General features: G+C 41.8%; 3 protein-coding genes across 4 annotated transcripts; all 3 read left to right on the forward strand.

Annotated features, from left to right (window-relative positions):
- The first annotated feature begins 535 nt into the window (after window positions 1–535).
- On the forward strand, window positions 536–1,703 carry LOC115675845 (protein EXORDIUM-like 2). Its single transcript, XM_030598623.2, has one exon. It carries the CDS (start codon window positions 628–630, stop codon window positions 1,558–1,560), a length of 933 nt encoding a protein of 310 aa, XP_030454483.2. The 5' UTR covers window positions 536–627; the 3' UTR covers window positions 1,561–1,703.
- A 9,302-nt stretch (window positions 1,704–11,005) lies between these two features.
- Window positions 11,006–15,203, forward strand: LOC115675804 (phospho-2-dehydro-3-deoxyheptonate aldolase 1, chloroplastic-like). Its single transcript, XM_030598583.2, has 5 exons — window positions 11,006–11,724; window positions 11,894–12,171; window positions 12,850–13,126; window positions 13,485–13,730; window positions 14,735–15,203. The coding sequence occupies exons 1-5, from the start codon at window positions 11,158–11,160 to the stop codon at window positions 14,999–15,001; spliced, it is 1,635 nt and encodes a 544-aa protein (XP_030454443.1). The 5' UTR covers window positions 11,006–11,157; the 3' UTR covers window positions 15,002–15,203.
- A 508-nt stretch (window positions 15,204–15,711) lies between these two features.
- LOC115675865 (lysine-specific demethylase JMJ21) lies at window positions 15,712–25,829 on the forward strand. 2 transcript variants are annotated; one of them, XM_056317259.1, is made up of 17 exons: window positions 15,712–16,034; window positions 16,573–16,689; window positions 16,857–16,912; window positions 17,034–17,176; window positions 18,006–18,203; window positions 18,333–18,532; window positions 19,235–19,334; window positions 19,430–19,817; window positions 19,917–20,002; window positions 20,504–20,626; window positions 21,355–21,435; window positions 21,510–21,844; window positions 21,950–22,207; window positions 22,757–22,841; window positions 23,267–23,471; window positions 23,793–23,958; window positions 25,397–25,829. In XM_056317259.1, the coding sequence occupies exons 1-17, from the start codon at window positions 15,727–15,729 to the stop codon at window positions 25,533–25,535; spliced, it is 2,988 nt and encodes a 995-aa protein (XP_056173234.1). In that variant the 5' UTR covers window positions 15,712–15,726; the 3' UTR covers window positions 25,536–25,829. The 2 variants fall into 2 exon arrangements, with proteins under 2 accessions (XP_056173234.1, XP_056173233.1); XM_056317258.1 differs by having other exon boundaries at window positions 19,430–20,002.
- Window positions 25,830–25,947: the final 118 nt, after the last annotated feature.

The following is a 25,947-nucleotide window of genomic DNA, read 5'->3' on the forward strand; positions in this document are numbered from 1 at the left end:
GGTGGTGGACCGGAGAAAAAAGGCATTTCTCTAATTAAAATTGGAGTAGTTTTGTCGTTCAACAAAACCAGATTTGGAGTACACAAGTAGGTTCAATTCAGTAAGCCTAGCCGTGGATTAGTAATGAATTCCAATATATTTTATTCAGTCACCAGGTTATAATGCATCTATTAAAAAATGATCCCATTATACAATAGCAATCTGTCTCCCAGTGGATCAGAACAAGAACCTTGTCACCCCCAAGAAAATGCCCGGCACGGGCGTAGCAATATGCCAATATTCATTCGAGCATCCTATTAAAGTCGTGTTTTCTTGTGCTGTCCCAGAAAATGTCGGACCCAGCTCGAACACCCAGCAAAAAGCGGCAACACCCTTTTGACCCTCCAAACCCGTCAAACCAATCCGACGCGTCTTCTCTTCTCTCGTTCCTGAGATGCTTCCTCCCTCTCTTTTCTCTTTCAAAGCCAGCTATGCCACCTGCCCCCACGCACGCACTCACTCCCCCCTTCCTCCTCCGTATAAATACATCACCGCTCCCCCTCCCTCACTCATCAACCAAGCAGAAGCAAATCAATCTCTCGTTCTCTCATCTTCTTCCTCCTTCTCGTACTTGTCCTCTCAGAAAAAATGGCTTCTTCAAGCCGCAGTAACTTTGCGAGCCTCGCTTTACCTGTCCTTGTGATCCTCTCCAGCCTCGGCCCGCGCCCAGCAGCCTCCGCTCTCGTCCAGGAGCAGCCCCTCGTCCTCAAGTACCACAACGGCCCCCTCCTCAAGGGCAACGTCACCCTCAACCTCCTCTGGTACGGCGCCTTCTCCCCCGCCCAGCGCTCCGTCATCCTCGACTTCCTCCACTCCCTCTCCGCCACGGCCACCTCCCCGCCCCCCTCCGTCTCCTCGTGGTGGCGCACAACCGCCCGCTACAAGGGCGGCCCTTCCAACCTCGCCGTCGGGGTCCAGATCCTCGACGAGAGTTACTCCCTCGGCAAGTCGTTGCAGATGGGGCAACTGGCGGCTCTGGCTTCTAAGGCCGGCTACAAGAGCATCAAGACCAGGGCGCTCGCCATCAACCTCGTGCTGACCTCAACCGACGTGGCGATCGACGGTTTCTGCATGAGCCGGTGCGGTACCCACGGCTCCGGCGCGGCCGGGAAGGCCAAGTTCACGTACGCGTGGGTGGGGAACGCGGTCAGCCAGTGCCCGGGGCAGTGCGCCTGGCCGTTCCACCAGCCGCAGTACGGTCCGCAGACGCCGCCACTGGTGGCGCCCAACGGCGACGTCGGGGTCGACGGGATGGTGATCAACCTGGCGACGGTGCTGGCTGGGGCCGTGACGAACCCGTTCAACAACGGGTACTACCAGGGGGTGGCCGGGGCGCCGCTGGAGGCGGTGAGCGCATGCACGGGGATCTTCGGGAAGGGCGCGTACCCGGGGTATCCTGGCCAAGTCCTGGTGGACAAGACGACGGGGGCGAGTTACAATGCGATCGGCGTCAATGGCCGCAAGTTTCTGTTGCCGGCCATGTGGGACCGGAAGACCTCCGCGTGCGAGACCCTCGTGTGAATCGCAACACTGAAAGTCCAAAAGGAGTTCGTAGGTATGAGCATTAGAGGAAATGTTTGCTGAATTCTAGTTAATTTGTTATTCAAATGAGAAGGAATGTAAAAATGCATAGAAAGTTGCAATAATATGGGAAAGTATCTCTACTTCTGGAAACCCTCACACCGGCCGGTTCGACCAATCATGGGTTGGTGAATAATTTGATTTATGGAAAAACGAAAACTTCCATTTATTATAAAATAGACAAAAAAAACCAACTTTATACATCAATCCTGTGTCATGTCGAATGCAAGGTCATAAGTTTATGTCATGAATGATGCTAGGATCTATTCATGCAATGAATATTGTTCATTATGTATGAAAAGACTTCTCGGCTTCTGATACGCTCATAAACTGTGAAGACGGACTCATTAACATTAGAATTTAGAGTTTGGCATGACTACTTATAATTCAAATCGAATAACCACCGTGGACCCTAATATTAAACCTTAAAGGGATGATGACCATACTAAATACCATCTTTCGCCTTTCCCACTCGTGTCTCTTTATTTTGTAAAGTAAATTTGAACACATCTTTCAATTTGCAAAATTTCACCCAAGATTTCAGTCAAAAGTTCATACATATTGTAAAAATGAATAATAACCATATGTTATCAATAACGGAGGAAATGGTAACTTAAATTGACAAACACAATCGTGCACCGTTATTCCTCCAATCGCATCGCATCGTTTCTTTCTTTATTAAAACATGCTATTCATTTTTTACACACATATACGTATGTGTAGTGACGGCTTTTCCAGTATACCTGTAGTTAGCAGAAACATATTATTGTGTAAATTAAATGAATTCTTTCCTTTTGACTAATTCGCATGATCGACAAATTAGACCGAGGAAGCATGCTAATGGCTATCCACAAGGCAAAAGTTTAACAGCAATGCAAATATTTATATTTTATGGAACCTTAGCGGATGCACATAAGTATATGCATGATAGTCACTTTTGATTTGTGTGCCACTATTGAAGTTCATACCACTTGCTAATTTATTTATAAAACGAGACTTCATACTCATCAAAAGCCCGTGTATAATTATGCAAAGAAAGACCCCTAAAAAAGTTCATATTTGCTGAGTTGACACGATTTTTGTAACAGTTTAAAGACCAATATTGCCAGAAGGCAAATAGGCCCGCTCGGCCCGCCCGGATCTGAAATACAAATGAGCCTGTTTGACCAAGTCCTTTCATTAGAAAGTGCAGCCGGCCCAACTTTGGCCCGGTCCAGCTTGGCCAAAGATTCCTATATATGTCTTAAATTATGGACGGACTTGGGCGACATATTCAGCCCAACCTTCGAGTTGATCTAGGGTGCGCATGAATACCATTCTATGTCCGAGAACTATTTCTGAACAAAAATGATTTTTTTTTTATTCTGTGCCCGGAAACAATTTCTGAATATTTGAAGGCGTTTGATAAACTATCCAAAATTTCTATTCCTAGAGTAGAAAAGAACATAAATGTGTTTGGTAACTACACAAAATTTCTGTTCCCAAATAATATTTTAATAATATTTTGAATTGTTTAAATTTTTTTTTTCTTTCTACCTATTTTTTTCTTTAGCCATGGCCGGTCGCCGGCGGCCGGCAGAACCGGCCATGACCCAGGGCCGGCGAGGGTCCACCCTCACCCTCGCCCGCGAGGGCGTCACGGCCCTCGCCGCCTTCGGGGCCGTGGCCGGCCGCTGGCCGCGCCCCGATCGGCCGGCCGAGCCCGGCCCAGGGAAGAACAACACAAAAATAAGAAAAGAAAAAAAAGAAAAAGAAGAAAAAAAACTGATTCTCAAAATTATGCCGAGAAACAAAAAGCAACTTTTTTTTATTTCTTATTTCTCTTCCAAAACTGTTTCTCGGCACAAATTTTTGCAAAAATGTGCCCTGGAACAAAAAGTTTACCAAACGCATTTCTGTTCCCAAACTATTTCTGTGAACAAAAGAACAGAAATTTTCACTGTTTGGCACATTGCCAAACGGGCCCCTAGACTCGCCTAATGATGATGGAACTCAATTTGGGAATGAGATGGCTTCCGGTGCATTATGATTTTTTAGTGGTTAGTTGCACATCGATTGTGACTAATTTTCAAAGAATTCAGCGAATGATTACTTGGGAATAGAGGTGACAATATGGGACAGAAACCCATTTATTAACTCATTTTTTGTGGGTCCAGGTTGAATATAGGTCATTTGAAATTTTGAAAACATGTCAAAATGAGTTTGCAACATTAAAGCTCAAGTTTATATGGGTCGAATATGGGCTGAATATGGGTTTGCAAACCCATATTCGTCTCATTTAAGTTATTAACTTGTAGCCTTATAGGGTAAATAGCTTAAGTGTAATATTTTTTTATTTTTTATTAAAAAATATAAATTTTTACAAACCCATATTTGACCCATTTAAGTTATGAACTTGTAGCCTTGTAGGTAAATAGCTTAAGCGTCATTAAAAAATAAAAATTTTATTATTTTATTTTTAAAAAAATCGAATTTTAATTACTTTTTCTTTTTCTTTTTTCTTTTCTTTTCATTTTTTTCTTTTTCATTTTTTTTCTTTTTCTATTTCCTTCTTCTTCGGCCGGTCGTCGGCCACAGCGACGGCCGGCGACCGGCCATAGGCGAGCTCCAACTCGTCCAGATCGGCGAGCTCAAGGCTTGTCCAGATCGGCGAGCTCGAGCTCGCCAGATTCCGGTGAGCCGAGGCTCGTCTAGATCGGGAGCTCAAGCTCGTCCGTCAAACTCGAGCTTAGCCAGATTGGCGAGCTCGCCTACTGCCGGTCGTCGCCAGCGGCTGGCCGAAGAAAAAGGAAAAAGAAAAATAATTAAAATTTTCATTTTTAAAAACGAAAAAAGAAAAAATTAAAGATAAATAAAAATATAATTTTTTTAATTATAAAAATTGTTCACTTATTTTGTATTGCATTGAAGCATTTTAGCAATATAAAAATATTAAGAAACAAGTTTTTTTCTAAATTGAATTTTATATTAAAATCTTTTAGAATACGGGTTGAGTCAGGTATAGGTCGTTAGATTTACACTATATGAATATGGGTCAAAACAGGTTACATGGGTCAATATGGATCAGACCATTTTCGACCCGACTCGACCCGACCTAACCCAACCCACCTGTTTGACACCCCTACTTGGGAATTAGTATCATGATTAAAGAAATCAAAGTAAAAAGCGGACAACCATTCGCAAATTTTAGGCGCGGGCCATTCGAAATCGCGTTTTGGAGTTCACATCCTCTCCGCTGTCGTATGTCATTGCATGTTTACCGATCCTTGTTACATGGATTTGGGATTGAGCTTTCCTCTTAATATTTAAATCCTTTGATGTTATAGCATAAATGAAGCAAACACGTAGGTATCGACCCTGCAATGAATTGATACCTGATGCGTTAGGGCTGAACTTAAAAGATCTATCTGCTTCGCGAGAAGCTGACGGTCATACCTAGAGTCTGCAAAGCATGGCGCGTAGCAGCGAGTGCACCCGACCTTCGGCAAGAGATGAACCTCGAGAAATGGTGCGTGGGCCGGTGGCCTACATCTTTCCGAATGATTTGTTTATGCTTCTTCAGGCACCCGAGCGACGGCATTTTCGGTTTCTTTGGTGATCGGTCGTTCCTTTCACTCCCTTTACAATTTGGTTTGTAATTCCATATTAAGCAAGGAAAGAAGACGAAAAGAAAATGAGCGAAAATAGCAGACGCGAATAACAAATAGTTAACTCCTACGTGATGGACTGTATGAGTTTGTGACATATGGTCTATTTCCGACTAGTTGCGAAATCTCGGTTGCTTGTCGTCGAGCTTTTGGTCGATTATGTTCCTCCTTTTCTTTTAGGCAGTGTAAGTTCTCTTAAGACATTGAAGGTGCCAGATACTGACTCTTGCAGTAGCTGAACATATTGCTGCGAAAATTAGTACGCTCGCTTCTCTGGACCTGTGCTTCTGCTACAGGGTTGGAGCTTCTGCCGTCGAGGCTATTGCAAAGAATTGTAGAGCACTTCGCCACACTGTGCCGCAATGTGTATGCTGGATATTATACCCAACAGTAGCTCGGGAAACAAGAAGGTGCACGCTATTTCCGCCGCAATGCCGAAGCTGAAGCACCTCGAGATGTCGGGCCAATTCATCACCATAGAAAGTGCTCTCGCGATCCTTTTGGGCTGCCCTGAGCTCGAGCTATTGGACATTACGAGTTGCCGGGATGGGAAACTGGACGAGAAGTCACTCAAAGATAGGTTGCTCAAATTGAAGATTCTAGGGCCTTCTATTGATGAGGATTACTGGGAATTAGGGCTGTCAAATGGGATATCGCGTCGGGTTTGAGTTGAGTTGAAAATGGTCCCACCTAAATTAAGTTCATCATGTGTATATGTTATTTGGATAAAATCGCTATTTCGACTATAAGATGCTAAAGAATTGGCTTTCAACATTGCATAGAATTTGCAATTTTTGTATGGTTTCACGATGAAGAATAAGATAACGTTAGTACTTGGTAGTCAATTTATAAAATTACAACAACAAATAACATGGCAAAATTGAAATTTTAATTAAATGGAATATAAGATATTGAAGAAAATGATTTATGCTGACCATGAATTGCAATAACAAGAACTAAGATTAGAATTTTGCATAAAATAAACAATGCCAAATGCAACCAAGGAAAGATATATCCCAATAATTAACAGAAGAAACTTACAAGATTAATAAAAATAAAAAATATTTGGGAAACAAGAAGCCGTCTTGATATTTTTAATAACGGTTAATACCGCGAAAAACCTCAAATTGGTACGTGTGATAATTTACCCCATACTTTTTTGACGTGATAATTTCCTGTTTTTTTTTTTAATTGTTTGTTAAATGCCGGATTATTTTTGTCTTCCTCCGTTGGTTTAATTTTGTATTAATTATTTAATACAATAATATTTGTCAATGTCTGTTGTTTGGTGGTAATTGTTTTTGTAATTTGTTTGAATAATTTGTTTGTTTTATGTGTTGCCGGCTTACTTGGAATAGTCCGATGAATCCATTTTTTTCTCATAGCGGGTGAAAAAAGAGTCACAAAAGTGGATTGGGTTTGGGTAAACTATGAACCCATTTAACACACATATTTGTTTGGGCTTTACCATTTTAAACCTATTTATTACATATTTACTAAATGTAGCAAACCCATATAATGACTCAGCCCATTAAAATATGAGTTGTGAAATGGATATGCTGCTGCTGGACTGATTCGAATCCCGAAGACTTTCCTCGGCTGTCTGGAGCCCGCACGAGCAGGAACTATAACATGCATGTGGATGATGTTTTGGCTGCGATGTATGACTTCTAAGATCTTGAGTTTAAGGTCATTTGCAGGAGTGGGTGGGTCTATTATTAGGCTGGACATGCTTAATAAGTATAGTCCTAGTGTCCTTGCTAGGAAATGGGTTGCTCTTCTATTACTAGGATTTTCTGGCCTAATATCTTTAAGATACCTACTTCATGTTCTCTCTGATGCCAATATTTAGCTCTGATGAATGATTGGTATGTTTTCTGTGGCTTGTGGTACCTTGCAACTAGAATTTATCTGCTAGATTAGGAGCTTATGCTAGGAATTGCAGATTCTTGCGTGTATACCTTCTAACCACTTGTGCCCATAGTCTTGTCCTAAACCAACTTTTAAGCCACTTTTTCTTTGATCTTATCTTTCAGAAATCACTTTGTGCTCAAAAAGAAGACAAGGGATACTTGAGACAATAAACCATGTTTTGCTTGTTGGTTAGCGGTGATTCATCATCACCAAATTAAGTTGTGTGGATGTCACAAACCGACACGTGAAGGCTTTGTAGATACACGCGTCTATCAAGAAAACAACTTCTTGGTAAGTATAAGAAAAGGAAAGATTTAGAATGGAGATGACAGATGCCCTAACTCTATTAATTGGCTATGAATGCTCGTTCCTCTTCGTCCGTTAACTATATGTGCTTGACATTTGCCATAATATCCTAAAGACGACTCAACTTTTTGCTACATGATTGCTCTAAATTGTTTTACTTTTGCCGGTTTTTCCTTTCCTTTTTATGTCTCAATGAGTTGTGCAGAACTCTTTGAGTACCCGACTAATTCTCGTCGAGGGTGACAGTAGCATAGACCGTTCTGGTGGGTATGGTGACGACGAAATATTTCATCTCTTGCACTAGATGGTGGCCCTTCTAAATTCCAAATATTTGAATTTGCAACCCTTAGAAATTTAGGAATGATCTTAGTTCTCTTATTTCCTCTACAATTTACATCTCATATTCTCCGACCATATTTGAAAGTCACACTATTCTCGTATTTTGTAGCTCTTTAAACTGTAAATGGACTCGTAAATTCTCCGTAATGATTACAAACTTACAGTCCGTTTGTTCGAAGAAAAACAATTTTCGGAAAATTATTTTCTATCTTTCTGGTGTTTCGATGACAGAAAAATAATCGATTTATAAAAACTTTTTCCATGGATTGAAAATGAGTTTGGACTTAGGGAAAACGACTTCCCCTTCTGGTAAAAAGAAAATCACTTTTTCTTATTAACGAAACAAATGAAAACTAAACATTTTCCTTTGTCCTAAAATTTTTCAGTGAAACAAACACACCCTTACTTAGCGAATGCATGATCCTCAATCTAGTACGAGCAAGGCACGAGCATAAACACGTACGGGCATGAGTTATGCGCGTGAAAGGACTTTTGGCAACATGACGTGCCCCGGTTTACTTGGTCGAAGCCTGGACACGGCCATGTGCAAACTAATTAGTTAAGACCATAATTGAAACGTGGAATCAAATTTATTGTAGAGGAAAAAGGTCGGGGAGAGAGATACCGATTGCTTAATTATAAGTGCTAAATGTTTTACACACACAAAAAAAAATTGATTAAAGAAAAAAGGGATGAGTGCAATTATATGCACCTTATCATAATTAGACTAGTGCTTCTTGAGAGTAAAAGGCTTTATAAATAGGACTAAGGTTATGTTTGATTCAGCTTTCTCGAGGAGATACCGGGCCTCCAAAGCTCAATCCATCAACCAAACGCCCTTTGCTTTTGACAAATCCACCTTTTTTTTTTTTGGTCAGAAATATAAACTGCTCATTAATAACTTGTATTATTTTTAGCCCTATTACAAAAAATAAGCTTAATGCTAGAAAAGCTGGAAACCAGGTCACGGGCTTCACTTATCAGTACGCAAATCCACGTTCATTCGTGGATCTTTTGGGGAAATTGATTTGCATTCCCTAAATCAAGGGAAGGAGGGTTACAGAGACTTAATTCCCCTTACCCTTTTGCAAGATCCTCTGATTTGCACATGCTATTCATTGAAGAGGGTTGGTGACTACATGACTTGAAGTGACTTCAGTGGGCCTCCCCAACATTCGCCATGATTTCGCAAGTCTAGATAGACAGCCCTCGTGGTCGCGAGGAATCTTTTCCCCCTTCGGAGGAATTATGCTCTTTACACGTTCAAATTTTAATTAGCCTTCGTGCTTACCAATAAAAGCCAAAACAAAACCCCGTTTTGGACCGTGTCAGCGGATCGTCAGCGATTGGGACAAATGAGTTTCAAGCCTCGTGCAGCTCGACTCACCACCAACCCTCGATGGGCTTCATCTCCACGATCCAATCTTCTTCGACACTTTGCCATTGACTACGTAGGAGACACCATGTAATTGCATCACCTAACCTCGTTCTTTCGATTATTGCATCGAGCAAGCCCCCCTAGACAACGAGTGGCGATGATGATTCCGTGGTATAGGGATGGGGGTGAGGTCGACGGCACAAGTTTGTTTCATTTTGGTATAATGAAGGTGAAGGAGAGAGTTGGTTAAGAGGCGGAACTGGGGGTGCTTTTAGCAAAGCCAAGACGCTTACGGAGTTTCGTACGTGAGTTCCGAAATGACCGACCCTTAAAAAACGCAAAATTAGAGTTACGAGTAGCTTAACTCGTCCATAATTGCTCGATATCCTTCTCCCCTTCACTTTGATAATTAGAAGATAAATCGAAAGCCATTATGTTTCGAAGGAACTCTCGAGAGAACGCACGTCAAGTATATGTTTCTACCGGAGCTTTTAATTTTAAGAAGTCGTAATAGAGACAGGAAGGGGTATGGGATGTAAAACTCTAAGGTCCCGTTTGGTATGTGAGGCTGAGGCAAATTGGAATGAAACGGAAGGGGTCCAAATGAATTTCGAGGAATCGGAATGGGAATCAATTTGAAAGCAAGCACGTCCGGTGATAAACGGGAAATGAAACGTGTCTTCATTGTGCTAACCTATTTATCACGGAGCAGTTTTCATTCCGACTTTAAGAGAGCAAATAAGTTGTCGAAACTCCCTTTCTTAATGATTGGTTTGATTGGCGGCGACTATCTGAAAATCTTGGTGAAAAAACGTATCTATACTTTTACCTGATCCATTTAAACAATATGTAAACATTTCAATTATTCGTAAGTAGATCTAATTTGTCGAATGGATTCAACCCATCTTAGTTAAGGCAAATGGATTATGTGTCAAATCATGGTAGGTTGTCGAAGAAAATCAGTAATTTAGGATTTGGGCTAATTTTAAAAAATGCTAATTTATCTAGAGTGATATTTCTGGCCCGAATTTTTTTTTTATCTTATTAAAAAACACCAACTTTTACTCAAATCCCAAACCTGGCCCCGTGATGTGAATTTTATAAATTGTTCAGATCGGATTTTGGATTTAAGGAAAGTTTGTGATTTTTTATGAGACAAAAAAAAAAGTCTGAGCAAGAATTGTCGCTTGAAATAAAATCGATGCTTTGTTTTTTGGAATTAGGCCGAACCCACTTGAATTGGCTCTTTGTTTTTTATTTTTACTTTAGATCTGAATCTGATAATTCCCGCACCTTCGATTGTTCTTCGAGTTCGGAATTCCTGAAATTCCCGGACGAGCTCCAGCTCCAGCTCCCAAGTGGCGACGATCTCCGGCTAATGAGGCTCGGCGCAGCCGCGACCACAACGGCAGTCCAAAATGAGCCGATCGAGTGGCGCTTTTAGTAGGTGAAGCGAAAAGTTTTTCCCCTTTAATTTTCCTTTTTTTTTTTATCATTTTTCCCCCCTCTTTCAGAAAACCAAAGAAAAAGAAAAAAAAAATGAAGTTGGGTGCGCCTGGAGATTTTTCCGAAAAGTAATTGAAAAGAGCGCTCCCCCAGACCGAGATGATCAAACCCGTTGACTTCTTGACCGGTTCCCCTCCCCACCCTACCCCCACCAACTCGCTCGAATTACCGCCCCGTGCCATCGTCTCCAACTACCCCCACGTCGCCACCAGACACCACCACCACCCCTCCATCTCCACCGCCGCGCCCGCCCCCCACCCCCACCCTGACCTAACCCCCCCCCCCCCCCCTCCCTCCCTTCTCCTTTATAAAAACGACCGGCCGTTTCTCCCCACCTCTTCAGGTACCTCCCTCGTGCCTTCCCCTTCCGATCTCCCTCTCCTCCAACTCGACCCGCATTGCCGTCACCCCGAAAAGGGAAGGACAAAACCAAGAGCGGAAGCAGCAATGGCGATCGCCTACAGCAGCTCCATCATACCCGCCAAGGCCTTCTCCAAGACCCTCCCGGCGCCGGCGCCCGCCGCCGTCCCCCTCCGCATCGCCGCCGTCCACTCCCCCGAGCCCGGCAAGAACGCCGACAAGGCGCATAAGCTGCCGCAGCTGAAGAGCTCCGCCCTCCCCCCGTCGTCGTCGTCGGCTGCGGCGGCGGCGGCGGCGCCCACCATCCCCGCCCCCGCGGCCCCGGCGAAGGCCGCCGTGGGCGCCGGGAGGTGGAGCGTCGACAGCTGGAGGTCGAAGAAGGCCCTGCAGCTGCCGGAGTACCCGGATCAGGCGGAGCTGGAGTCGGTGCTGAAGACGCTCGACGATTTTCCCCCGATCGTGTTCGCCGGGGAGGCGCGGAGCCTGGAGGAGCGGCTCGGGGAGGCCGCCATGGGGAACGCCTTCCTCCTGCAGGGCGGCGACTGCGCCGAGAGCTTCAAGGAGTTCAACGCGAACAACATCCGTGATACTTTCAGGATTCTGCTCCAGATGGGAGCTGTCCTGATGTTCGGAGGCCAAATGCCTGTTGTCAAGGTCAGAGACACTGCGACGGCGCCGTGATATTCGATTTCAGTTGTTCCTTTTGCCCTTCACTTTTCAATAGTTGCTATTAGGACATGGAAATATACGCATTGGGTCGCTGTCTAAGAGTTTTGAGTGACACCGGTGGTCTGATGTTGCTTGAATGATTATCGGTGTATAGGTCGGAAGGATGGCTGGTCAATTTGCGAAGCCGAGGTCGGACCCATTCGAGGAGAAGAACGGGGTGAAGTTGCCGAGTTATAGAGGCGATAATGTGAATGGGGATGCGTTTGATGAGAAATCAAGAATTCCTGATCCTCAGAGAATGATCAGAGCATACTGTCAATCTGCTGCTACGTTGAATCTATTGAGGGCTTTTGCAACTGGAGGTTATGCTGCCATGCAGAGGGTCACCCAGTGGAATATGGATTTCACCGAGCATAGCGAGCAAGGAGACAGGTGATTTTTCCAAACTTTACCGCGCTTGGATAATTGATTAACATTAATCCAGTTGGATTAGGTTGTTATTAGATCTATTTAGCTTTAAGGAGAAGGTTTCCTAAGATGGAATCTTTGGCCTGATGAATGAATCGTATTTGAAAAAGCAGTGAGCTCACTTTATGGGGGCAAAAGGAATCACAACCGGATAATCCATTTTTGGCGCTGGAAAGCATTTGTAGTGGAGAAAAAAAAGAAAAGACCAATGAAATTAACCTCAATTTCAGGCCACGTTTGCATTCTTTGTCAACACATTTTCTGCTCTAGTATGGTGGATCAATGATGAATTGGGCTTATAATCAGTTAACGGATATGATCGTCTAGATACTGGTTAAAGGACTTGAAATTGCGTTATATTTGATGAATATTTTTTGGAAGGTTTTGATTTATTCGCATTTGGTTGGTGTCAAATGCAAATCAGTTAGCTGGACCAGGTTCACCGGTTCCCTCTCGTCTTCTATGTTTGTAGCTTTCTGGTGGACCGAGTAATCCGGACAGATTCTGCTTCGGCAGTACATGTGTATCTGTTTTGCTCTGCTTGTTGTGCGGTAGTTTATTGTGAGCGTTGACATCAGGGAATAATATAAAGATAGACGCTTGATTAATCGCATGTTGCTGAGTTTCTTTTTTTATCCCTAGGTACCGGGAGCTGGCTCACCGAGTCGATGAGGCTCTTGGGTTTATGTCCGCAGCTGGGCTTACTGTTGACCATCCTATTATGACTACAACTGAGTTCTGGACATCACATGAGTGCTTGCTCTTGCCCTATGAGCAGTCGCTCACTAGAATGGACTCAACTTCAGGTCTTTACTATGACTGCTCTGCCCATATGCTTTGGGCTGGCGAACGTACTCGACAGCTGGATGGTGCCCATGTTGAATTTTTAAGAGGAATTGCCAATCCCTTGGGCATTAAGGTAATTGTTTCATTTCTCATCTCAGGCTGAAGAGTTATTATAAAGCGAATACTGGCCAACATTTGAATAAACTTAAAGTCAGGTGAACCTTGCTTTCTGGAGTCTTTAGATGAAGAATTAACAGGCAAGATTTGAAAATGGAGGAGGGCTTTAGTTGAAAGTGGTTCTTGGGCAATGCACATTATTTTCTAAATATTATAAGCACCACAGCATGACGAACATACTTTTTATGCTATCAGTAAGCAATCGATAAGTCATACTGCTTATCTGAAGGAAAAGATTGCCACTCGGCTTGTTATTCCTTACTACATCTGCGAGCGCAGAGGCAGTCGGATTCATGGTTGATGTTATGCTGCAGGTGAGTGACAAGATGGATCCAAATGAGTTAGTTAAGCTCATTGAGATTTTGAATCCTCAAAACAAAGCTGGAAGGATAACAATTATTACCAGAATGGGAGCTGAGAACATGAGAGTGAAGCTGCCGCACCTTATCAGGGCTGTCCGTAGGGCGGGGCAAATTGTTACATGGGTCAGCGATCCAATGCATGGGAACACCATCAAGGCTCCATGTGGTCTTAAGACTCGCCCATTTGATGCCATAAGGGTATGCTACTTCACTCTTCTATTTTCATATTATTTTGTTAATGTAGTCAATTTTGTATGCCACTTGAAGTCCTGGTGTAACTTTTGAGCGAATGCATAGGATCTTGGAAGGATTGATTTGAATGCAATACATTTTAGAAGGAAAGCATCAGGAAAATCTAACATATGTACAACTCGACAATTATTTTGCGAGCAAGAAGCTTGAGATTGTACACCTTTTTCGCTTAAGATTTCCTTTCCAACAGCAAAAAGTACTGTTTTTTTTTTTTAATTGGTCGGGAAAAGTACTGGGTTTGAGGAAGCAGTTTCTTGTGGTTATCACTTCCTCCTCTTCTTTTGGGCAAAGAAGGTGATCAGATGGTATGGTTTCCTGTTCAGCAGTAGATAGGTAGCAAATGATTTGCTCTGATAGCCAGTTAGCTACTACCGTCCATTGATTTGTACACTTTATTTGCAGTTTATGTTTTCTACACATTAACGTGTCTCATGGAGATGTTCATTGTCTAAGATGGATCTATACTATTTGAATTATTGACTAGTATCTCATTTACAAGGTAGGTGAGCTTTATGCGGTTGTATTATGCATATTAAATTTTGTTGAGACACAAGTGGTGGTTCGTTGAATGAGGTGAAGTTGGTGGGAAAATGACATCTATGTTTAGGTGCAATAGTTGCGCAAGATTTCTTAACCAACCATCATTTGAGTAAGAAACTGTATTGCTTTGGTTGTTGGGTGCACATCCCTGTCAATAATTTGGTTGGATCTTCATCAATTTGGGAAAAGGTCCTCCTCCTAGATATGTGCTGTTTCAGATAGCGCCACGTTGATTAAATCAACAACCACCATACGCATTATTGCTGACTCGAAGTGAGGGAACTTTTGCAAATCATGGCTTGGGCTGTTGATTAGTCTACTTAATTATTTTGCAATTATCAAATGGTGTTGTTCGTGTTATAGTGTCTTCCTTTTCTTTTTACCACCTCTTAACAATTACCATTTGACAGGCCGAGGTGAGAGCATTCTTTGATGTCCATGAACAAGAAGGGAGCAATCCAGGAGGAGTGCACTTGGAGATGACAGGTCAGAACGTGACCGAGTGCATTGGCGGGTCGCGAACCGTGACGTTCGACGATCTCAGCTCGCGCTACCACACCCATTGCGATCCCAGGCTGAACGCTTCCCAGTCTCTAGAGCTTGCTTTCATCATCGCGGAGCGCCTCAGAAAGCGGAGGATCCAGTCACAGCACCCTGTTTCATCCTTAGGGCTGTGAAATTGGCTCCCATGATTACCGAAGATACATATTCCCTTCTATTAGTGCCGGCATGTGCGAGTTGTTGTGTTGTACCAACATTTATGTAATGTTTTAATTTATGCTCGTATACAGTGGTTGAAGTTTGATTTTTAAGTACTGAAAGGGACACTGAAAGGTTAATAAAGAATTTGGTGTGGCCACCAGCCTATGCGGCTTAGAATCATCGGCTCCAGCTGTTTAAGCTCTTGCACGGTCAAAGTAGAGGGCATAGTGGCGTCCCACCCCCTGAATTAAGATATATGTATATATGCTGGTAAGAGTCGCCAGCAGGTGGGTTCGGATACCAAATATTGAGTTGGTATTTGTTGAGTTGTGTCGGGAACCAAATATTTGTGTTCTTGCTTTTCAAGGATGTAGAAAATCATAACATGAGCGGTTCGACAAAATTGCATTCCTCTATACCCACCCATTTGGCAAGATCAATTTGTTTAGATACTGTTATATTTTATAAATCTTCTACCGACTTGACTCAATTTGTTTGCCCGCTCATAAAAAGGATGGGCTTGACCGGAATGTTTAGGCCCGCTGGGAAGCCCAGGACAAAAAGATCCAGGCCCAAAATTGGAAGGCCCGGACCCAAACAGGCCTGGGCCCAGCACGGGTCCAATCCAAGGCGGAGCATCCCGATCCGGGAAGCCCCCACGATCGCTGCAGGTGGCGTGAAACTTCAGCGCACGCGGCAAATGCGCCAACCTCACGCGGTTGGGTTTTCGCGGAAAAAATGGCGGATAGCCAAACGTATATATATCGCGAAAGCCGACGCTGAATCGACCCCCTTCCTTCGTCGTCGTCGTCGTCGTCGTCTCTCTCTCTCTCTCTCTCCCTCCCTCGCCTCGTCAATGGAGAATCCTCCTCAAGCGCCGCCTTTCGGGTTCGGAGATCGGAGGCCCGGCGCCCTCGGCGACCTCTGCGTCCTCCCCGACGAAGTCATCTGTTCCATCCTCGATTATCTCTCCCCTAGCGATGTGGCTCGCCTCTCTTGCGTCAGCAGGTTCACGAATCTCTCTCCCTCTCTCTGGTCGGTTCCCTCTCGATTGTCGGCGTTCGAACGCGTTTTGCGTCGGTGCTGCACGTTTAGGTTGCGAATTGAACTTGCGGTTCGCGAGTAGCGAACCAGCGGAAGCTCATTTTGTGTGCCGATTGATGTTGCGGTTAGCGATGGAGTAGTTCGGTTGCGTTTGTGGAGATCGATTATTTTGGTTCTGCGTGCTGCCTTTAGTATGGATATAGAGTATCGCTGCTTAGTATTTTGTGATTTTGGTAACTCGTGAAGATGCGACAAGTCATGGAATTGAAGCATTAGGTTGTTGTAGCATTTCTATTCAGAACTCCATTCGCTTGGTCGTTTGCACGTCCTGCTCCTGTATACCGAGCGTAGTATAAGCTTGTCTAGTTTGAAATTTTTCTTATGGCCTTAACTTGTCATCGAAATAAACTACTACTGTGGGTAGGACTCATAAGTCCTGGAGTTTAGTTTGCTGCTGCAGATTTTATATGCTATCTGATTGGTTGGATTTGTGATACTGTAGTGCGATGTACATCCTGTGCAATGAGGAACCGCTGTGGATGAGTCTTTGCTTGAATTCGAAGAGATCAGATAAGCTTCTTCAATACAGAGGATCCTGGAAGGAAACCACGCTCTATTTGTATGTCTCGGGACTCATTTTCCATCTACTTCCGTAGTTTTTCTTTCATTGGTGGTTTATGATCAGTTGACATTTATGTAGTTGTCATCAACTTTTTTTTCTTTTTTTCTTTTTCTTGCTTACAATTGGTATAAGCTGATCTTGTTCCTTACTGTTTCTCTATGCAGAGAGAACCTTCCAACCGAGTGCATTGAAACTTGCAGGAAAAGATTGCATTTTGATGGTACCACATTCTTTTTTGTGTCATCACTTCATTCTTTAGAGCGGTCAATTTCTTTCAGATCACTTGTGAAGATGTGTTAACATAGTGTCATCTTAAAACTTTCTGTTACTACTGTGTACAGGATTCAATTCATTGTTCTTGTATCGAAGATTGTATAGGTGCCACACCACATTGAACGGGTTTTCCATGGATAGCGGAAATGTGGAAAGAAAGAATGACATATCTCTAGAAGAATTTCGCCATGAGTATGATGGAAAAAAACCGGTAAAGTTTCAAATGATTGGTGTCGTAATGACCATCGTTGCCAAAATTTCTTTCTACAGATTTTAGAAAGGCAGGAAAGAGAGACAGAGAGGCACATCTTTAGTTATTGTGGTTATGAAGAACAATTATCTTGTGATGATTGATGTGGGACAGTGGTACTGATTGGTAGACACTTTTAGATATATGATAGTAATAACAGTATGGTTTTGCTCAATGAAATGATAAATTATCTTCTTTTGCCTTATTATCGTCAGTGGTCTGCATCATTAATTAGATCTGTAATTTCTACTTGGAGACAAACTTCTTAACATGGATATATTTACTACTACAAAATGTGTTTTGTGCAACTTCCAGATTTATTTTTGTTTCACGGAAGCAGTGCAGGGTTTGGCTATGTTAGATTTGAAACAGAAACTGAACTCTTTAATAGGCTTTTTTCAAGATTGAAGATTCCTTTTGAATGCCCGATTAAGAAATGAAAATCTGATAGACATTCAGATACGATGGGCTCACTTGACTAGGCTAAACTCTAATTACTATTTTTAGGAGAAATTATTTGTTTTTATAGGTTTTCGAACCCACAAACCAAAGCCTATAAACTGAAAACACAAATGCATACAAGAAAACACGATAAATTGATAAACTGAAGGAATTGTTTTCATAAGGTTTGGTTCTTCTTTTCTTTTCTTTTTTCTCTTTTTATAAACTCCCTTACCCCTTTCCCTCCCTCCCCCTTCATTCTTTTTCTAGTGCATGCACATGTGCTTTTGTATTTCCAAATGCATATTTTGTACTTTCTGGATGTAAATACTTCTAAATCTTTTATCAGGTTCTGCTCACTGGACTTGCTGATACATGGCCAGCAAAAACTTCATGGACCATTGACCAGCTGTTATGCAAATATGGAGACACACCATTCAGAATATCTCAGCGAAGTTCAAGGAAGATCCTGATGAAACTTAAGGATTATGTTTCATACACAAAAGTCCAGCATGATGAGGATCCCCTATATATATTTGATGATAATGTGCCTCTCCTCCTCCTCCTCCTCCTCCTCCTCCTCCTCTATGCCCTTTTTTCTGGAAAAGAATGTGGTCGTTTTTTCTTTACCTCCCACTTTTTCTCCGTGAAAGTAAATTTGCTGTAAATTCCTCAGTTTGGAGAAGCTGCTCCTGGCTTATTGAAGGATTACCGTGTGCCTCACCTCTTTCAAGAAGACTTTTTCGATGTTTTGGATTTCGAGCAGCGGCCTCCCTATCGATGGCTCATTATTGGTCCAGAGAGGTCTGGTGCCTCATGGCATGTTGATCCGGCTCTTACCAGTGCCTGGAATACTCTTCTTTGTGGTAGAAAAAGGTACATTGTGCTTACTCTCGTTGCTACAATCCTGTTGGTAGAAATTATGTTTCGAGAATTTACATTCCTACAAGTATCTTTTAAACTTCATGCAATAATAGTACCTCTATCAGATGTTTAAATTATACATAAATTGTTCCTGAAGTTATATGAAAAGCAGGAATTTCTCCGGTACTTTTATCTGATGGCATCTTCATCACTGTGATGTAGGAAATCTAGTCTTAAAAGTAGCGAATCTAATTTAGTGAAAAGTTGTATCTACTAACATTATCCAGAAGTGTGAGGGCACTTATATTGTCATGCTCAGAAAGCACATTGCATGCATCTAAAGATGATCGCACAATATTGTTACGATTTTATGAAATTTTATTCAATTAGGCGGTCATATAACCCACGAATAACTGAGCTTCACCTTTGACTGGGATCAAGCAAAAGGAATGAGTGTTACTCATATGGTTTTGGCAGTTATCTTGAAACTTCCATCGATAATGTGGACAGCATCAGCTTCTTCATTAATTTATGTGCTGAACAAAGATATTCCTTAATTTTGAGCCTTCCACATTTCGATTATTCCTGTTTTGTACTTCAAATTAACTGGAACAGATGTTGAAGAATTAAGTTCTCTGTTTTTGTCTTATTATGGAGCCTCAATCAGAAAGAATAGTCTTCACCAGGAAATTTATGAAATCGATGTTGAAGCAGGTGGGCATTATATCCTCCAGGAAAAGTGCCTTTGGGTGTTACAGTACATGTGAATGAAGACGATGGCGATGTCAATGTTCAGGGTCCATCATCATTGCAGGTAATTAGTGTTGAACCTGGTAGTTCCTCGCCGTTTATGTCTTCTATATGCACTTTGATGTGTTTTCTTTACTCATATCGTCTGTGTCTGTGTAGTGGTGGCTGGATTTTTATCCACTTCTTGCCGATGAAGATAAACCAATAGAATGTACCCAACTTCCTGGAGAGACAATATTTGTTCCTAGTGGCTGGTGGCATTGCATCCTGAATTTGGAGACAACAGTTGCAGTAACGCAAAATTTTGTGAATTCAAAAAATTTTGAGTTTGTATGCTTGGATATGGCTCCTGGTTATTGTCATAAAGGAGTATCGCGAGCTGGGTTGCTAGCTGTGGATGGAGGCATGTCTGGCGAAGCAGAAATGGTTGATCTTCGTCAATTTGATACCTTGAATCACTCAGATTCAACCAGAAAAGAAAAGAGGTTAAGAACCCAACACGGAGACCAGATGAGCAATGGCGGAGCTGCAAATGGCGCATCCAAAAGTTATGATTTGTGGAAGCAAGATTTCTCCTATGATATAGATTTCTTGGCTATGTTTTTGGATAAAGATAGAGACCACTACACATCTCCTTGGAGTTCAGGGAACTGCATAGGACAACGGGAAATGAGAGAATGGTTATTCAAGCTTTGGGTTGGAAAACCGGAGATGAGAGAACTATTATGGAAGGTTAGTCTTTTGAGATTACTCATTTATCTTTGACAGTTTCGGAGACTAGTGTCTTCTTTCTTTCTTCTTTCTTTTTCATGGCGAGGAGACCCTCTTACATAGGTATACCTTGGCCTTAAAATACACCGCTAACCTCTTGAACCAGGTAAGAGCACGAGCCAAAAGCCAAGCCCAGGTAGATGGCCCAAATGGAGAATTGTTTGCGCTGGGTAGTGTGGGAAATTGAATATGTGCTGTGCGCTTCTACTCATACACGTGATCCTTAACCATATGGCCAGTGTTTTCTACAGGAAGATTCAACAAAAAGTGAACTCCTGTTGTCGACATAATAGAAGAAGTAAAACAATTTTAAGAAACGCACATTGGTCACAAGATTCTTCAAGTTCCATGATTTGCCAGTGTTTTACTTTCTCATGCTCTGGATGCTGATGGTGTCATCATGTCGTGTTGCCTGTTCTTTCTTCATTTCATATGTTCTAATTAATTTTTTAACATTTTTAGGGGGCATGTCTTGCACTGAACACAGAGAAGTGGTTGAAATGCTTAGCAGAAATTTGTGCTTTTTACAAATTGCCTTATCCAATGGACAGTGAGAGGCTTCCTGTTGGCACAGGTAGCAATCCGGTACGTCTCAGTCTACAGGAAGCATTAGTTCTTTGCGATCTCTGTTGTCTTGTGTTTATGTATATTCTCGTGATTGTCATGCACGATCAATTTGGGAGGAATCTTTAGGAACTCGGTTACTTATTCATGAAAACAACAAGTAATACAGTTATAATCCAACCTTTAACCTCTGAGGCAGGATTGGTGGATGAGTTCTCTTATATGACAGCACCCTATACAAAAATTTTATTCTTTATTGCATGGATATTAATAGTCAATTTCTTTTATTTTGCTAATCCTATAAATGTTGCTGGGGAACCATGAGACTTGGGGTCAATTGCTCTGAGAAAGAATCGCTGGTAGCAGGATCTTAGGCTGCTCATTTGTTGAGGCAGTCTACTAGAACCTCATTGAATTTGAATACATGATTTCCATGATTTTTTAAACAAAAAGCAGTTGAGAATTTTATTGCTGGAGGATTGCTTCCATTCTGCTAAGCTCGCTGTTTGTTGACTATTCTTAAGGCGTATATGCAGAGTTCATGGCTGGCATTGATCTTATAATCCCTCGCTCAGCTTCATTTCAAGACTGTTTACTTTCTTCTTACCTAGAAGATAGATATTTGACTTTTGAGTGCACGTTAAGACGAATTAAATATTGCATGTAATTATATAATAGAAGTTTCAGCAAGGGAATGAGAAGCTCAGATAATTCTCTACTGGCTATGAATTTCATATTCACTTTTGCAGGTTTACCTCATTGGGGACCATGTAGTGAAGATATTTGCTGAAGAGGGCCTGGAGAATGCAATGTATAGTTTAGGCACAGAGGTATAATCTTATTAATTCATTCCTGAATTTTACGTTTTCATATTTTTTTTAATTTTTATCTCTCTTATTTGCAGCTTGAATTCTATAACTTAGTGGATCAAGTCAGCTCTCCACTGAGAAATAACATTCCAGATGTTTTGGCTAGTGGCCTTCTTTACTTGGAAGATGATGAATCACTTACTGTTCTGCCATGGGATGGTCAAAAGGTGCCTGATATCATTTCAAACTATAATCTGATCCCACCAAAGTGCTCAGTGCATGGCTTTCCTTTTGGTGTTTGGAGCAAGAAGAGATACGAATATACGAAAGCTGGAATGTCTATGAGCGAATCAATCTGTTCAGCTAGCTGTTCCAGAATATGGCCATTCATCATAACTAAAAGATGCAAAGGGAAGATATATGCTCAGCTGTAAGTGGTCTTGTCTATGAAGTGCAATGCCGACTTAAAGTTCATGTATGCTAGCACAGATGGATGTTATGTATTGACAAAGATTCCTGTACATTTGAAATGCAGAAGAGATACACTATCAATTCAGGACACACTAGATCTAGCAGCCTTTCTTGGAGAACAGCTGCGTAACCTACATATGTTGCCCTGTCCATCGTTTGTTTCTCAAAGTTTCTCAGATATTGGACAAACAGTGGAATCACAGGTTACAAATCATCAGGTGGAAACTCATCTTTCTAGTTCAAAAGTTACTGCAGAATGGAATATCTTCCTTGGGACTTTAAGCAGGAAAAAGATGACTTTAGCAAGCCGGTTAACTAGATGGTAAGTCCAACTGATACAAAGGACTTGATGGAATTTCATTTGCTGCAGCAAATAATGCATTACTAAAATGTGCAAACTCATCCAATTTGCAATAGAAAAAGTTTTCTTCTCCATCTATTAGGGAAATGTTATCCCTTTGAATCTGCAAGACCTTTCTGAACAAAAAAAAAAATCTGCAAGACCTTTGTGTGTTCTTTGAAAAATGATGACAAATGAATGTTATTTTCCATGGACTAGATGTTAGACCCTATTTGTGATAGCAGACACCCTCAATCTTGAAGGTGTCATTTGACTTGTGCTGAGAGTGCACATTTCTTTTGCTAAGCTAACTAGAAATTACATGATCCCTCGGATTGCTGTTTGATTATTGCTGTTATTTATGGCTGTTTGATTATTATGTTGCTGGCAATTCCAGTGTGGCCTTTTTTTAAAATGGGAAAGGAAATGAGGACTATTGTCATCTGATAGAGAAAGTTGAAGAGTATTAGTAGAATCCAGTGTCACATTTGAGTTTAATGTGAGACCTTTAACACTTCTACTGTCTTGTAGGGGAGATCCAATTCCTAGCGCGCTGATAGAGAAAGCTGATGAGTATATCCCAGATGACCTAACGAAGTTGCTTTCCTCGTATAAGGTGACTCGAGGACCCTCTTCTCATGCAGCTTATGGATTAATACTTAATTTCTTTCTCTAGATACTATAATTTGACAGCATGTACCTGTTTTTGTGGTCATCTGTTTTTGTATCATGAAATCCCATGAAAACTTATGTGATGCACCCCAAAAAAAAGAACTTTCTAGGGAATCAGCATCTATCTGCTATGCTTCTTGAATTTGAATCTGGACTAGACATTAGATGAGAAAATGGGTTTATGGACCTAATGGCAGTTTTCTTCTTTTCCGGAAATAGTGCAGTTGATTGCTCGCATTCGACATGAGAGGCATAGATATTTCATTAGCAACTTGGGCTGTTGTTGTATTACATGGCGGGTGTGAGTTGATTTTTTTATGAGCACTTCATATCCTTTGTTTCTGAATGTGCACTGTATATCTTTTTCAGGATTACCCCAAGGAAGGCTGTCAACCTTCCTGGATACACTCTGACATTATGGATGACAATATTCACATGGAACCCCGTTCTATTGATTGTTACAATAATCGAATTTCGCCTAGAGTTGGCTGTATGGATAATGGAAATGATGGCAGTGAGCTGGGACAGTCATGGCGGCCAAGTCACATTCTTGATTTTAGTGATCTCTCCGTAGGTTAGTTCTTTTCATGTTTGCATTTATGCTTTTGCTTGATTGTTAATTAGCGAGTTAGTCTTCAAATTCACAGAGCTAAGGTCCATAGTACAGCCATGCAAGGTTGATGCAAACTCATAAATGTGCATAGCAGGCTAAATAAATTGAATGTACTTGGACAGCCATGTCCGTGAACTATGAGAATTGATTTCTGAGGTTTAGTCATGCAAGTGAGGATGACTGAAAACCTAAATGCCTTTGAATCTGTGTGATGGAGAAAAGGAGTCTAGCAAGTCTCAGGACATTCTTGCTGGTACTGAACGATCTTTTATCTCTTTGCAGGGGACCCCCTTTATGATCTGATTCCTATACATCTGGATGTCTTTCGAGGTGATTCCTATCTGTTAAAACAGCTTTTGCAGAATTACAAGATCCCCTTGCCGGGAGGCCAACTACAGCATCAATCTTTGCGAGATATCAAATACCAGCGGCTGTCGTACCGTGCCATGTGAGTCATAGTTTTCCTTCCATGTTTGTTTTACATAATTTTATAATCTCGATTTGTTTTATGCAACTAATTTTCATGAAAAAGGCACATGTGCATGCGCACGCCGTGTTTGAGGGATACTCGATAACAAATAGACATTCCCAAGAAAGCATCTTTGTGCAAGGTTGCACCTGACTTGGACCTTGGCTAAAATGAAAGGTGCGAGCGAATGGATAAAATTGATGCTCATTGTTGGAGAAAATATAGCAGTATGAGATACTCATGGTTAGTAGGTAATTGTTTGGTATTTAAATGAGGTAGGTAGGGATTTATGTATCAAGAGCGTCTTTAAGAGCTCATGCATAATTTTGAAGTGAGTAATAATGCGTTGAAAGCCTACTGCTTCTCTTTCCCTCTATTGTAATCCTAAAATCTTATCCTGACTTTAGAGCCACCGCGAGAGAGCAAATCAAAGCCCTAATTCCCGCTTTCCTTTTGCCACCCCACACAGAATAGGTAAAAGAACTAGTGTTAGCACTGTCCATTTGAGTTTTCATTGTCAATCACGTCACCTCCGACCTAGGGTTTTCAGTCAACCCTGACTACATTGATTGGTTCTTTAACGTTTCTATCTTCATCGGACTATGTCAAGTTGGGTACTTCATCCTCAGTTGTTACTTCATTTCCATTTCTCTTATCAATCGCATTAACACTCATCAATCCCCGCTTGTAAATTTTTTTTTGGTTGGTTAGAATCCCCGCTTGTAAATTTAGAATGTGTAAAATTGGGTGTCTGATCTGTAGATTCTTTGTGACGAATTTAATCTTTGCAAACAAGGTTTCTCTTGAGGCTTGTTGCAGTGTGCCTCTTGGGGGATAATTCTTGTATTGCTTCAATATCAAGGGTCCTATAGAAGCAACTTTCTTGCAGATAATTTTTATCGCACAGTAGCTTTTAGTCACTGCTTTGTGCTGAAGCTTTCTTCATCAGCATGTGCTTATCATGGGGATGGAGATGGTAAAAATATGTTTGTGTTGTATGAATTGACGCTCACAGCTCCCCTAATTTTACCTTGATTCTTGGAGATGAGAAAGGTACATCTTGACAAGTGGAGTCATATGACGCAAGTCCTAAGATATTGACAAGCTAAATTTCACTAGATTGAACAGTTATGGACATCTTATTTTGCCTCTTTGTACGAGCCTTGCCACGTCCCGCCCTTTCGAATATTAAATTGGAAGAATGCATTGATTGTGCTGTAACCAAGCTCTTAAGAGTTTGGTGCCTATAATTGCACTGGCTGACCCCAGGGGCTGGCAGCGGCCGCATCCCTTAGCGATGGGATATTCATAGCCAATTTTCCCTGTTCCTAACCTTTTTACATTCTGGGCTTATTTCTAATTATCATTTGACCTAAATTCTATGTCTTTCATCATATATCAAATGATGCATGTGCAGGTGCTATTGCATCTTGCATGAAGAGAACGTTCTGGCAGCTATTTTCAGCATCTGGAAGGACCTCAGACGTGCAGAATCTTGGGAAGAAGTCGAACAGACGGTGTGGGGAGAATTGAACGAGTACAAGGGCTTCCCCTGATCTTATCTGCAGTCACAACGCATCAGCCTGAATTTCCAGTTTCAGAAATTGCCTGCCACACCAAGACGATTCCGTCAAAGATTAATTATTGATTTATTTGTAAAGATTCACAGCTCCATTAGGCATACCGACCATGATTGGCCAGGACTATTGTACGATACGATTTTCATATTCCTGCCAATTGCACCATACGATTGACAAAGGATGATTTTGTTTACGGGTCGGGGGAATACTTTTATTTCGTACTTATACGTTTATACATTTATAAACTCCTTTCTACTGGATTAGTTGTGTGCCCATTTCCCATCTCATTAACAATATCGACGAACGTTATATTAGGCCAAGGTTTTGGCCTACGGGGAAAGACATCCAATCAAAATAAGCAGATACAAGTTTTTTCTCACCCCTGGCT

This window comes from Syzygium oleosum, unplaced genomic scaffold, assembly GCF_021117445.2.
Source record: "Syzygium oleosum isolate NSW1041296 unplaced genomic scaffold, Sole_v2.1 Sole_v2.13, whole genome shotgun sequence".
NCBI classification, from domain to species: Eukaryota; Viridiplantae; Streptophyta; class Magnoliopsida; order Myrtales; family Myrtaceae; genus Syzygium; species Syzygium oleosum.